The 13,297-nt window shown below is 38.6% G+C and overlaps 4 protein-coding genes across 4 annotated transcripts; 1 reads left to right on the top strand and 3 right to left on the bottom strand.

Annotated features, from left to right (window-relative positions):
• Positions 1–618: 618 nt before the first annotated feature.
• Positions 619–6,343, top strand: GCK72_010206 (uncharacterized protein; the record flags this gene model as incomplete). The annotated part of the gene is made up of 11 exons (XM_053727743.1): positions 619–669; positions 716–880; positions 925–1,026; positions 1,111–1,371; positions 1,458–1,893; positions 1,993–2,186; positions 2,333–2,512; positions 3,209–3,347; positions 5,584–5,936; positions 5,986–6,195; positions 6,245–6,343. 11 exons carry the CDS (start codon positions 619–621, stop codon positions 6,341–6,343), a joined length of 2,190 nt encoding a protein of 729 aa, XP_053587320.1.
• On the bottom strand, positions 1,931–6,349 carry GCK72_010207 (uncharacterized protein; the record flags this gene model as incomplete). The annotated part of the gene is made up of 2 exons (XM_053727744.1): positions 1,931–2,221; positions 6,254–6,349. The coding sequence occupies 2 exons, from the start codon at positions 6,347–6,349 to the stop codon at positions 1,931–1,933; spliced, it is 387 nt and encodes a 128-aa protein (XP_053587321.1).
• A 706-nt stretch (positions 6,350–7,055) lies between these two features.
• On the bottom strand, positions 7,056–8,149 carry GCK72_010208 (uncharacterized protein; the record flags this gene model as incomplete). Its single annotated transcript, XM_003104100.2, has 4 exons — positions 7,056–7,257; positions 7,317–7,573; positions 7,622–7,940; positions 8,040–8,149. 4 exons carry the CDS (start codon positions 8,147–8,149, stop codon positions 7,056–7,058), a joined length of 888 nt encoding a protein of 295 aa, XP_003104148.2.
• Positions 8,150–11,207: 3,058 nt separating this feature from the next.
• GCK72_010209 (uncharacterized protein) lies at positions 11,208–12,105 on the bottom strand (the record flags this gene model as incomplete). The annotated part of the gene is made up of 3 exons (XM_003104135.2): positions 11,208–11,438; positions 11,490–11,693; positions 12,001–12,105. 3 exons carry the CDS (start codon positions 12,103–12,105, stop codon positions 11,208–11,210), a joined length of 540 nt encoding a protein of 179 aa, XP_003104183.2.
• Positions 12,106–13,297: the final 1,192 nt, after the last annotated feature.

The following is a 13,297-nucleotide window of genomic DNA, read 5'->3' on the forward strand; positions in this document are numbered from 1 at the left end:
GAGGAATTTATAGAAGAAACAGTGTAAAAACAATGCACGAAATTAATCGATAAAACTATAGGTCGTAATCGAATTGTTTTTATTTCGGTTTAAGCTATATAAAGTGGTAACTTGCTTCATTGCTGCAAATGATATATAATATCGTTCAACTGCTTCTAGTATTTCGTTATGGCAACGCAATCTCATGCTCGTGGTAATTATTCGAACGTGTGACTGTTGATGTTCTTTCTATCGCATAGTTTCTGAGGTGTGTTGAAAAATTATTATTATTATTGTTACTATTTTTCGTCCGTATTCAAAATGAGATATTTTTACTTTTCCTCACTTCTAATCAATATATTTCCCTTGAGGGACTGAGAAAAAGACGATGAAGTCGCTTGTTTTGCATCTCTCATTCTCTGCGTTTCCGTCTTATGACACACTCTCACTGCTTTTTCTCGATTCAAACTCTTTTTATCGAAAGCTTTTGCTATATTTTTTCAATCGACTGTAAATAAAATTTAATGAAGATTTATGTTTTGTTTTAAAAATGTGGAAATTGAATTCGATATGAAACCAGTGTGTTTTATTCGTATTTTAAGCCTCTTCATTATTACGCTACGTACAACTTTTCAGACGATGGCTGAAAAGCGAAAACTGTTAGCAGAAATTGAAAAATGTTTCAAAAAGGTATCTTGTCTGTTTTCGTCCTCTAAATAATTGGTAATCGTTTTAGATCGACGAAGGCGTCGAGCTATTCGAAGAAACAATGGAAAAAATGCATGAAGCAAACAGTGACAATCAACGCGACAAGTACCAAGATGATCTCAAAAAAGAAATCAAAAAGCTACAAAGGCTCAGAGATCAGGTCAAAAATTGGCAGAATGCTAGCGAAATCAAGGTAAACGAAATGACAAAGCGCCGAGTATAACCAATATACTTCAGGACAAAGAAAAGTTAAACGCGTACAGAAAACTGATTGAGCAGCGGATGGAACAATTCAAGGATGTAGAACGAGAAAACAAAACAAAGCCACACAGCAAATTGGTACGATATAATAAAACGTTTTTCATATTTAGATGATTGAAAAAAAATCTTATTGAAAGAGCAGTAAATAGTATCTTATTCAAGGGACTTTCTGCTGAAGAAAAGATGGATCCAAAAGAGAAGGAAAAAGCAGAAACAATGGATTGGATCCAGCATCAAATCCGATCGTTAAATGAAGAAGTTGACCGTTCTGAAATGCATATGGAGTCTCTTGCCACAGCGGACATTGGTAAAGGAAAACGTGCGAAAAAGGAAGATTCGAAATCGAAAAATGAAAGGGAAAGGAGAACGGAAATGTTAAGACGTCATTTGGACCGAATAAACTTTCACATAGAGAAGCTAGAGGTAATTCACGGGTTCCGCGACAAGCCTATGACAAATGGGACACATTCAGTTACTGAAAAGTTAAATTTTACGCTATCATATTCCAGATTTGTATGCGAATGGTCAGTAACGAAAGCCTGGGAGCAAAAAAGGTGCACGATACTCTGAAAGAACCTATTGAAGCTTATGTAGAAATGATGAATGAAGACGATGCAGAACATGCAGAAGATTATGACCCAGAAGATGCTTACGATGAACTCAACTTGGAGAAACTTTGTCAACAAATCGGAGGAGTTAATGTGGCATCTGTCGACGAAGATCACAAAGAGAATGGGCATGAGCTCGGAATTGATACATCGGAATCGGGAGCTGTTTCTGGATCACGACATACAAGCGGAGAAAATGGTCAGCCACCAAGTCCCGCCGGGCGAAGAGTTGCTCCACTCTCTATGCCATCACCTCATGCTGGAACGCCTGAGCTCAAACGATTAGCTAGCAAGGATTCAAATGTGGACAGACCGAGAACACCACCTGTCACTCCAGGTGAGACTACCTCTACCATTTTGAAAATCATTTAGAGCTAAGGGTGTGAAAGAGATAGAGGGGAACTTGCAAAGACAGACATTAAATACTTGAATTCAGCCTCGACAGCGCCACCACCTCCTGGGATTCCATATAACTCTGTGGCAGCAGGACGATCCACCACTACTCCTGTGCCTTCAACACCTGTATCTGTTAGTTCTCCGGCTCCATCTCTTGCCCAACCAGCTGCACCGTCGCCGATAATAACAGGAAAAACAGTCCCTGTACCACCACCGACGAATTCCGTTAATGAGGTTAGTTGATATGGAATACCGGGAACAATATTATACTGAAGTACTGAAACTAGTGTTTAGTTCAGAAATAGAATGATCTTCGAAAAAACTCGATAGAAATATTTACAGTTCAAATAAAATTAATCTGAATAATTTATGATAATCAGGAAAAAGAATGCTCTAAAGTGGAAGTGGATCCTGTTTCCAAGATAGCGGAGAAGCTATCGGAAGACTCTTCTCCGCCAACTTCTCTGGAAATAACTGATAAATCTTCTTCTACTGACTCGGCGCCGTTCTTATCTTCTGAAGAAAAAGAACAACAGCAAGTGAACAGTGTAAATGAAGAGGTGATCAAATCGTTGTGACAGTGATTTTTGGTAGATAGGAATAAATAGTTGCAGTAATTAGTGATAGATAGCATGATTGTTTGTACAAGCGTGTAGTTATTTCGGTTTCAAAAAGCGAATTAGCATTATGTAGAATCAAGCGATCGATTCATTTCTTGAAAAAGTTAAGAAACGAGAATAATGGAAACTTCACGAATTTTTTAAAGCGAAAAATTCGATCGATATTCACTTGAAAATGTTGTATTTAAAAAGTAAAATAAAGCCGAAGACTTCGCGAAACAAAATGAGAGGGTACCAAGCAACACGCATTGAAAAAGAGAAAGAAGCTCCCGAAATCGGACAAAGTCAAGCATCGACGTCGTAGACGGATTTATGACAGCACCCTTGTGAGCTGTCGATGTAAGACACACGGCAATGGCTTTTTCGTTGTATAGCAGAGAAGAAAAAATTCGAAGATGAAATTTATATTGACATCTGACTCTGAATGATTTTGATCATTTTGCCTTGAATGACAGAAAGAGAGAGCCGCAGAGACATTTCAAAAAGGCTAATTTCTGAAAGTGTCGAAGTTTTCAAAAAAAAACCGTAGTTTTAGTTTGTACTGTCGGAATGTGTAAAATGTGGCGTGATTAGTTATTATTATTTTCTATCGAAGTTTTTAAAACTGTACATTATAATTGTAATTGTATTGTACAGGTCCCACAAAAGAAGGATAGTATCACTTCAACGACATCTCGAGGATCTATCGCCACATCTACAACTACAACCGCTGAACCTTCGGAGCCGCCGAAACAAGTTGCTACTACTATAACAGCAAAGGCGGAAAGTGTGAATGGTAAGCCAAATAATGTTCAATGCTATAAACTTGGCTTGATACAAAAAGTGGGTAGAAGCGCGGTCCCTTTGCTGCTATCTTCCATGATGATTCATTTCTTTTCACAAAATGTAACATTTATTAAAGAAGAGGAAAAGAAAGAGGAGCTGAAAATTGGCAAAATTAACATTTCAGTTGTTTATTGGCTATAGTTTTGAGCGGAAATGTGTCAACAGGCATATCGTTTGACAGTTGATCATTCGATTCGAGAGTATTTTACTGCATCTATTAGTTTTCGAGAAACACTATGATGTACAAAATCAACGTTTCTTTTGAGCTTTAAACAAGAAGGGTGTCACTTTTTTGAACGTTTTTGATCTACTTCCATGTTGGATCACCTTCATTTTCTATAGTCATCATTTCGAGGGCGCGCCCTCTAGAGCATTTTCGTGTTCTTCTTCTTCTCTCCGTCTTATAATCTCGTGTGTTCTTTTTCTTCCATGCTTCTTGCGACACCTTGCTCTTTTTTCATTTCCGAGGAGAAACTGAACAATTATGATGATTATAGGGGGAGGAAACCCAGAATAGGACACCGTTTTTTTTTATTCTTTTTAGTCAATAGACATTCATCTTTCTCCTATTTCGTTCTCTTTCCTTTTTCTTCTCCCAACATATATTTCCTTCTATTTCTCGTCTTACTATAAGAACAGCATCCATCTTAGGCGCAGCTGTTTTCTATAATGACATAATTGTTCAGTAGCAGATGCGAAGAGTTACTACAGGTGCATACGGGACGAGATCATACTTGAAAAATCTGGGCCCGGCCCGACCTGTCGCAAGTATGTATGGAATTACTTTTTCTAAATAGAAATTAAAATTCACCGAAATTTTCCCATTCCTACTCGTTGACCTAGATTGTAACTGAGATCATAACTAGAAACCATAGGAAAAAACTGATTTCAGCAGTGAAACAGAATTAATTTCGAATGTCCACCCTCTAAATTCCAGTTTTCTTGTTATAGCAGGGAAAGAAATGAGAAACGAGAAATGTTTTATGTCACATGTGTTTTCATGCCTTCTTTTCATAGACACATAAGATCGGAGAACGCAACGTGTTAGTCGGTCGAGTTCGGTTTTTTCTCGATGCTGACCTTATTTTCTCTTTTCTTGTATCTTCCTTCTTTTCATCATCTCTATCCTCCTCTCTCTGTTTCTTTTTTAATCGTTTTCGTGAACATTGAGTTTTTGTCCCCCTACCAAATACTGGACGATTTCTTGAAGTTTATCCTAAAATAGGTGTGACGTCAGTTTAGAGTTCGAGAGCCGCCGCCCACTGGTCCTAATGCCAGCGAGGCGAGCACACGCTCGCCATAATGAGCCACGAATATATTTCGCAACCTCATCCTGCCTAACAGTGGTTTTTCTTTTCTTCCGATTGCCTCTTCAATCTTGTTTTTAACAAAAACAGCTAAGAACATTTCGAGAAAAAGAGGAGCACAAGAACACACTGCATTTCTCAAGAGATTGCGTCACTCTAACCTTTCCGTTTGCAATTCTCTCAATTTTAGTTTTTTTTTCTGTTTGAGGGTTCCAGTTAGATAGCTTCACTAGCATCCTATCTCATGTGCTCTTTTTCTTATCACATTGTATTGATTCGTATGTTTGTCTGTTCCTCGCCTCACTTCCTCGTGTGGTAGCACTTTGTTTGATTTTTTAATGCCTCGTTCGTTTTTCTTTCCCTGTTTCTCTCAAACCTAACATTGTAGCATGGCGCTGCGCCAGAACTACCTCATCTAGTACACTGGTCTATGTTTTCGTATTCTTTTGTACGTATAGCATAAGACAAATACATGACCAGTTATAGTTCTTCTGATGAATTTGTCAGGAACTACTGAATAGATGCATCACCTAATTAAATATGGCTCTACTCGCAAGATGAATAGATTTTCTTTTCCTCACAAAAAATGTGAAATTGAGAAACTTGTTAAATAGTCTATAGGAAATGTAAAAAGTTACCATTAGATTGAATCCACAGATGTCGACAGCGTTTCTTGGACAACTTCTGCTCGATTTAAAGCCAGAAGAGATGCCTTCTTAATTCTATTTTTAAACTTCGTGACGCCTTGTTTAGATGCGTCTTTCGATGATAATGAAAAGGTCGTTGCTAGTTTCTCATTTACCTCGTTGAAAACTCCAGATACAATTGCATTCCATGATATATGACTTCACCTTCCTCTTACTAATAAGAATTTTTGAGGAGAGGCAACGAACGTGGCTCGGTCGACGCCACAGCAGCCGCAGCAGCAGTCAACCATTTCCACCACTACGACGTCTATGTTGGGTGGAATGCCATCTGACGACCCCGCACTGCAAGCTGCACTCAACATGGCCGCTCCTCAACCGGCTGTCGCCACCGGGCCAAAACGTGCTCATATCCCTGCTTGGCTGGGGGCATCACCTCTCGGACGCACATCGATGACACAAGAATTCGACGGACAGTTGGCTGCGTTGGAGCTGGCTTGCGCGAAAGCTACTTTTCCATTGGACAGTGAGAAACCAAGAAACTATTTGTCAAAGATGTCTTTCCCTGTGCCAAGCTGGTATGGACAGGTGAGTATTGTTTGACATAACAGTTGTTTTTAAATTTCTAGCGTTTCAGGCAGCTCCAAATACATCCGATAGTCTTGAATATTATCTTCGTTTGGCTCCCGATACATTGTTCTTTATTTTCTATTATATGGAAGGCACTCGAGCTCAGCTTCTTGCTGCAAAAGCCCTCAAGAAACTATCTTGGCGCTTCCACACTAAATATTTGACGTGGTTCCAACGACACGAGGAGCCAAAACAAATCACTGACGATTATGAGCAGGTAGATAACTTGAAATCACATTTATTTTAAATTAAAATGATAATTTCAGGGAACTTACGTGTATTTCGATTTCGAGAAATGGTCTCAACGCAAAAAGGAGTCGTTCACTTTTGAGTACAAATTCCTCGAAGACAAGGAATTTGACTAAATCCATCTCAATTTCTATCTACGTTCCTCACTTCCTTTAAATCTCTTCCTTGTTATCCTTTTCCTCCACCCCGTCATCAATTGTATCCACAGCGACATTCTACTGTGCGTGAACTTTCGTAATTGAATCATGTTTCAGATCACTATAGTTTAGTCCCACCACTTTCCTCTTTTTTAATATTGTAGTCCCCCTTCACAGATCCTAGGCGCTGTAGTATTATGATAGCGTCGTCTTGCTCCTTTTAGATAGCCCTCGTGGTATTCTCCCCTTGATTTTCACCATTCTTTCTGAGCGCGGGTAACTATTTGATGTTCCCAGAGAGATTGGATTATAAATGATCGACTTTAATATTCATGTTTGTGTTATTTAATTATCAACCCGACTTTCCCCATTCTTCTATGAAAATACCTCCTTCATTTTGATTTCATTATAATGTTTTGTCGAAATAATCTTCGCCGATAAAAATTGAAGGTAGAATTTATTTGGTTTATATGGTCTCGTTATAACGGATTTCGCACTGGAACATTTACAAAAAATTAAGTATGTAGAAAACGAAGTTCCGCGGTGCTAAAAACAAGTACGGAATTAAATCTTAAAACATTATTATAGATCAAAACAAGAATAAGTTCAAAAATTCAAGAATGTGGACGATAAATGATGTTCGGTCAAGTGATACATGGAGAAAGAGAACAAGTGTGGATGTTTTAATTGATCAGTATCTGTCATTACGACGTTGCCCTCCGGATCCATACGATTCAACACGGCGTCTGAATTGAGGATCATACGGGCGATGCCCTCCGCTTCCACCATTTCTGTCACTTTCACGATCGCGATGATCGCGACGATCGGGACCTCCGCCATTTCTCATGAACCCACTGCCGCCACCTCCACTGCGGAATCCACCGCCTCCATAACTGAAATGAATCAGTTTAGTTTATTTTTCTCGATATATATATATATATTTAGCACAAACCGTCTCTCTGGAGATCCTCTTCGTCCACCGCCAAAACGATCCCCTCCACCGTGACGTTCTGCTCCCCCGAATCTATCGCCACCGTACCGATCCCCACCATAACGATCACCATCGTGACGATCACCGCCGTATCTGTCACCACCACCTCGTCCACCTCTATCGTTGAAGCGGTCTCTACCACCTCCACGGCGATCACCCATGTATTGCCCAGGAGTTGGTGAATGTCCGCGTTTTGTGAAAGAATAGTCGACACGAATCTGTAAGATGTTTGCATGAACGATAATATGTTTAATGCTTCAATCTACCTTATGGCCATCCAAGTCTGTGTTGCAAAGTTTTTCTCGAGCTGCAGTAGCGTCTTCGATTAGTTTGAAGTAAATGAAACCGAATCCACGCGAGTTTCCAGATGGGCGGTCATATACTAAATCACATTTGTCTATTTCGCCAAACTCGCCAAAAACATCGCGTAAGTCTTTATCGGTTGTGTACGACGATAGGTTGAAAACCCCGAGACACTTGGATGGTGGTGGGTTCTCACGATCATACTGCCCACCACCACCACCACCTCCACCGCGTCCGCGACCACCACCTCCGTAACGCGGGCGTGGAGAACGTGAACGAGAGCTGGAAAACATATGTCTTGAACTTTTTTACGAAACAGCGCCGAACTAAACACCTCGACAGAAACTCAGTCATGACCAGATATTATGTGGCTAAACATACTTTTCGCGTTCCCTGCGGTATTCCGGTGACTTGGAAGGCGATCTGGAGCGGCCACGAGAGTTCTGCAAAACGGGGCAAAGTCCAAGGGCATCATAATCATCAACTGGCATGATTTTTCTTGATTAGCTTCCCCCAAATGACTTCTGAATTCTTCCTATCTTCCCTTCTTTTTCTTTCTTCAAGCCTTCTCCCAATTATTCTTCTTTATGATCCGCTTTCAAAATATGATAACTGATATTCTTTCATTGCATTCCTGATATCAAGCTTTCTTTCTTCATTCATTTCAATTTCAGACAAGTCTGCAGAATATCAGTATTTTCTACTTTTTCTTTTGGAAGTTCAGTGAAAGAATCAATTTGAGGAATACGTGTTAAAGTGACTCAGAGTTAATCGATAAAACGAAAATACTTACCCCTCTAGAGCGAGAAGGAGATCTGCTATGACTTGGTGAGCGTGGACCCATCGATTACTGAAACATATAAATAAATTAACCCTAATGACTGAAAAGTTGGAAGAAAGAGAAAATACAGCAAGTATAAGTGGTATAGTATTCAAAATGGTCTAGGCATAGCAAACAGCCGCGAAACGTGCGCGCGCTTCGTGGTTGTCTGTCTAGCAGAGCGCGGTTACACCAAAACGAAGTCGATAAGAGACCCCACCGATTCCGCGGAAGAAATTTTCGATGGAAAGTGGGCGGAGTTTAAACTGCAACATCACCGCACAGTCTTTCCTGAAACTTAGAAGTCCCGAATCCGTTTATTTTTTGAAGTTTTATGCTTCGGTATGATTTTTTAAGGAGTCACAGAAGCCGGCTCTCTCTACCGAAAAAAATATCACAAAATTAGGCAGCCTGTGAAAAAAATTAAATCGGGAAAAAAGTGTGCGGTGGAGTTGCAACTTGAAACTCCGCCCACTTTCCATCGAAAATTTTTCCATCGAAAATTTCTTCCGCGGAATCGGTGGGGTCTCGTCGATAATGTGCGTGACCCTGGGACTAAAAAATCGTATTCTCAACCCCAAGAAAATTGTTCTAAAACATAAGACTAATGCATTGAGAACCGTATTTTTCCAAGATTTCTCGCCTCATTCGGAAAAGAAGACAAAATATTTGAGAAAACAAACCAGAACAGATTATAAAAAACAAATGATATTGACAAACACAGGCTTTCAGAAATCTTTTTTATATAAATTCAACTTTAAAATTTTTAGTTCTAGAAAATAATTCATGTCGCCTGGAACAGCATTACTAGAAGCCAAATACTAGCAAACCATGAAGCATCCGAAGTATCAAAACATTGTTTTTGATTTTGACAAAACAAGTTGCCATATCAGCATAGATATTTCGGGACTACGAAAATCGGGTGAAGTGTGCACAGACGAACGCAAATTTGCAGTTTCCAAACCGTAGTTGTTTTCCCCGATTTTCGGGCGCACCACGAAAATCGGGGAGCGCCTTTAAATCGGGGAACGAAAATCGGGGAAAGTCCGCACGGTCGACCGCAAAGTGCCGCGCACTTTTTTCAGTATTTTTTTTTCTCAATGATTTTTTGGCAACGTTTGTGCGATTTGTGTGTTCTATCGGTATGAAAATCTCATTCTCGTCATGAATTTTATTGATTTTGTAAAAATAATATTAATTTTTTCGTTATTTTGCCTGGTAACCATGTAAAGGAGCTCAATTTAGATTGTTTTCAGATTTGAATTCCAGCTTTCTTCTACTGTTCATCTTCGAGCCAAAATCACTCAAGATCTGTCGGACGTTTTCGGAATTAAAATAAATTTGAAAAACTCTAAGAATCTGCTTACAACACTAACTTATTACAGAAATACAATGACGGATCTTCATCAACTGCGGTTTCTTTTTTTTCTTTCGCTTGAAGAATCGTTTTCCATTCTAAATATGATTTTTCTTCATTTCTTTTTCATCTTCAACATTACGAGCGTATCTGGAATACACACCAATTCCACTTCTTTGAGATATCGATCCTCTTCGATAAAATCCATTGCTATGGAAGTTTTTACTTTCATTAATTTCTAAATAAATGTTATTTTTTTAATCAATAAAATTCATGACGAGAATGTCATTTTCATACCGATAGAACACACAAATCGCACAAACTTTGCCAAAAAATCATTGAGAAAAAAAAATACTGAAAAAAGTGCGCGGCACTTTGCGTTCGACCGTGCGGACTTTCCCCGATTTACGCGGTGCGCCGATTTTCGTGGGGGCCCGATATTTCATGACTAGTAGAACTGATAAGATATTATCACCAGTAACAGCAATTTTATGGTAAGGCAGATATGTTGAGAAGTCATATTTAGCTCTAGTTGGTTACCCACTTTCGACATTGAGATTCGAGCTTTTAATAACTACTCAGGCAACTCGATATCAATCTAATTCAAGTAAATTTAGAGACTAACGCGACCCAGTTAGATTGACGTACAGTCTAATTAGACTAGCATTTTGTCTAATTAGACTACAATTTTGTCTAATCCAACTAACATACAATCTAATTAGACTTCAAAACTGTCTATTTAGACTTTGAAACTGTCTATTATCGAAATAAAAAAGTTCCGACATTTTTTCACCCTCGGTGTTTGCAGACTCAAGCCAAAATTATCAAATTTTGGCTTGAGTCTGCAAACACCGAGGGGGAAAAAATGTCGGAACTTTTTTGTTGCGACAATAATTAGACTTTAAAAACGAGCTAATCTAACTAGATTGTATTTAGATTGCTATTCTGTCTAATTAGACTTCGGTTGTCTAATTAGACTAACATCGAGTTGCCTGAGTAGTGCGCAATATAACTCTCCGATTAAAACGAATTTTGACTTCAGAAATTGTCACAGCTAGATTTTTAGAACTTTATAAACACGTAGTAACAACGAACATAGATGGAAGAATGGAGTTTAGGAAAGGGATTGATGTACAGTCTATCGGAAGATGAGGGTGGAAATGGAGGCAAATCAAATCACAAGACGAACAAAATTCTATGAAGGTGACTTTTCTTAAATTAAGACAGTAAAGAAAAAAGATCTGATGCCAGCAGTGCGTTTTCACGTCCAGCGTGCATTGAATACGATAAAACTGTAAGGAGGGGAGAAAAAAGAAGGAAAGTTATTTTGAGAAACGAAAACCGATAAAAATCTAGAAGATATTGTTGATAGTTACTTCTTCTTTTTGCTTTTCTTCTTTGTGTTAAGCATTGAGAGACTATTGGCGTGAAACATTTCAGCATGAGCTTTTGCCTCTGCCTTTTTCTGCGCTCTCTCGATCTTCAGATCCTTGTAGTTGATGTAGTCGCGCTTCGACGGAGCAGCTCCCAAAGAAGTGAGCATTCGTTCACGAGCCTCGACCCGGTCACCTTTGCTTGCTTCTCGTGACAGAAACTGTTCAATCTGTAAGTTAATACTTTAGAATCGAAGAAATTAACGCCATCTCTGCCTTACATCGAAGTGAACTCTCTTTGGATTAGCCTCGTTGAGAACTTTCATGTTATTGTTGTTGTTGTGGTGCCCATTCGCCTTTTTTTTCTTCAGAATTTTCGGGGCATGTACCATTGGAATCTTGGTGGTTCCATTACGCTTGAAGGCAACAATCTTCACGTTTTCTGCTTCTTGCAGCGTAGATTGGGCGGGTTGCCGATTTCCGTTCTGAAAATATAGAATCTCAGTCTTATCAAAAATCGGGCCGGTCCTGGCCGGGCTGAACAGTCTCTCGGCCTAGATTTAAAAATAGGCACCTATTTTTTAAACATTTTTTGAAATTTCAAAGTAGAAGTGCTTTAATAACCATACATATTCATCTTTTATTGAATTTTGAGCTTAATTGAAAACAAGACTTTCCATAAAATCCAAAAAGTTTAAATTTTTGGTTCGAAGCATGTTTTTTGTTTAAAAACGGCCCGGCCTGTGACAGATCTGTAGAATCTAAAAACTACAAATTAACAACCAAACATACCATGTTTTTCTTTGTGAGGCTATCCACGAGCTCGGTCAAGGATTTAGAACTCGGTTTGCTGGTCTCGCCGAACAAATCCACATTGCATCCCCAGTCATCAGCCATTTCTGGAAAGACCAGACAAATTATAATAAAATATGGCTCAACGAACTATAATAACAAAACTGTTTTCAAAAAAATTCGAAATCCTAAAATTTATGTTATTTTTTTTTAAACAAAATAGAATTTTGAAGACATACCTCTTGTTGTTGTGCCGTCTGGGCGAGATTTTGGGGAATTTCCAAGCAAAAATAATTATAGAAGCATCGAGTTTTCCGTGAATTTGGGTCCAAAAATAAAAATACAAAATTCGAGTTGTCCTAAAAATGGACTACGGTCGGAAATGCTGTGTATACACCGTGACGCACAGCTGCGGCCTCGAAAATAATGCCAAACGTTTAAACGAGAAACGGAGGGATCGCCTGGGTGGTAGACCGGTTATTAAAATAGTCTGAAAAACTGAACTAGTACTTTAAAATACAGTTTGCATCTAATTGAAGAAACTGGTTTCAGTGAATCTTTAAAAAGTCACGACAAGTACTCACTTAAAGACATTTGAGACAAAGAGAAGAAAAGAAACACTGTAATTTGGTGAGCAGATTGTACTGATTTGATTCAGATCTGAAAAACAAAAGTATACTGGCTTCGGTGGTAATTTAAGCTTTCCTTGGAATGTTCACGACTACAAAAATATATTTAATAAATCAAAATTAAATAAATACGACGCTATTTAATACATTTTTATGGCACGCAAATGCAAGAAAATGCATTAAATTTTATTAGTGGATAGAAAAATGTATTTAACTGGATTCGTGGATAGAAAAAAGTTATTCAATGGTACAAGTTTTCTTCGCTGGAAGGTCCATTAACAACTAGTTGATTTAACAGGCTATCTCTGATGTCATGTTTCAATGCAGAAGAATTTCTATCTTGTATAATTGGTTCAGGTAGTTGATCAAGTTGATCAAGTTAGCTGAGGATCTTCTCTGATAATACTTCAAATCAGTTTCTCTTTTACCTCCAATTCAACATTTGATTACCACTTTTCTATTTTCTTTTTCTTTGAACGGCTACACTGTTGTCTTGCCTTATCAATAAATCTATCATTCTTCTGGTATCCGTCTTCGCTTCTCATCAACATTTTCTTGTGCCTTCTGACTGAACTGAAATGTTCTCCTATCTGAAACGAAGTCCGATACATTTTAGAAACGGAAGACTTCATCCCTAATCTAGATTCATTCTCCATATTTACTAATTT

This window comes from Caenorhabditis remanei, chromosome III (genome assembly GCF_010183535.1).
Source record: "Caenorhabditis remanei strain PX506 chromosome III, whole genome shotgun sequence".
NCBI lineage: Eukaryota > Metazoa > Nematoda > Chromadorea > Rhabditida > Rhabditidae > Caenorhabditis > Caenorhabditis remanei.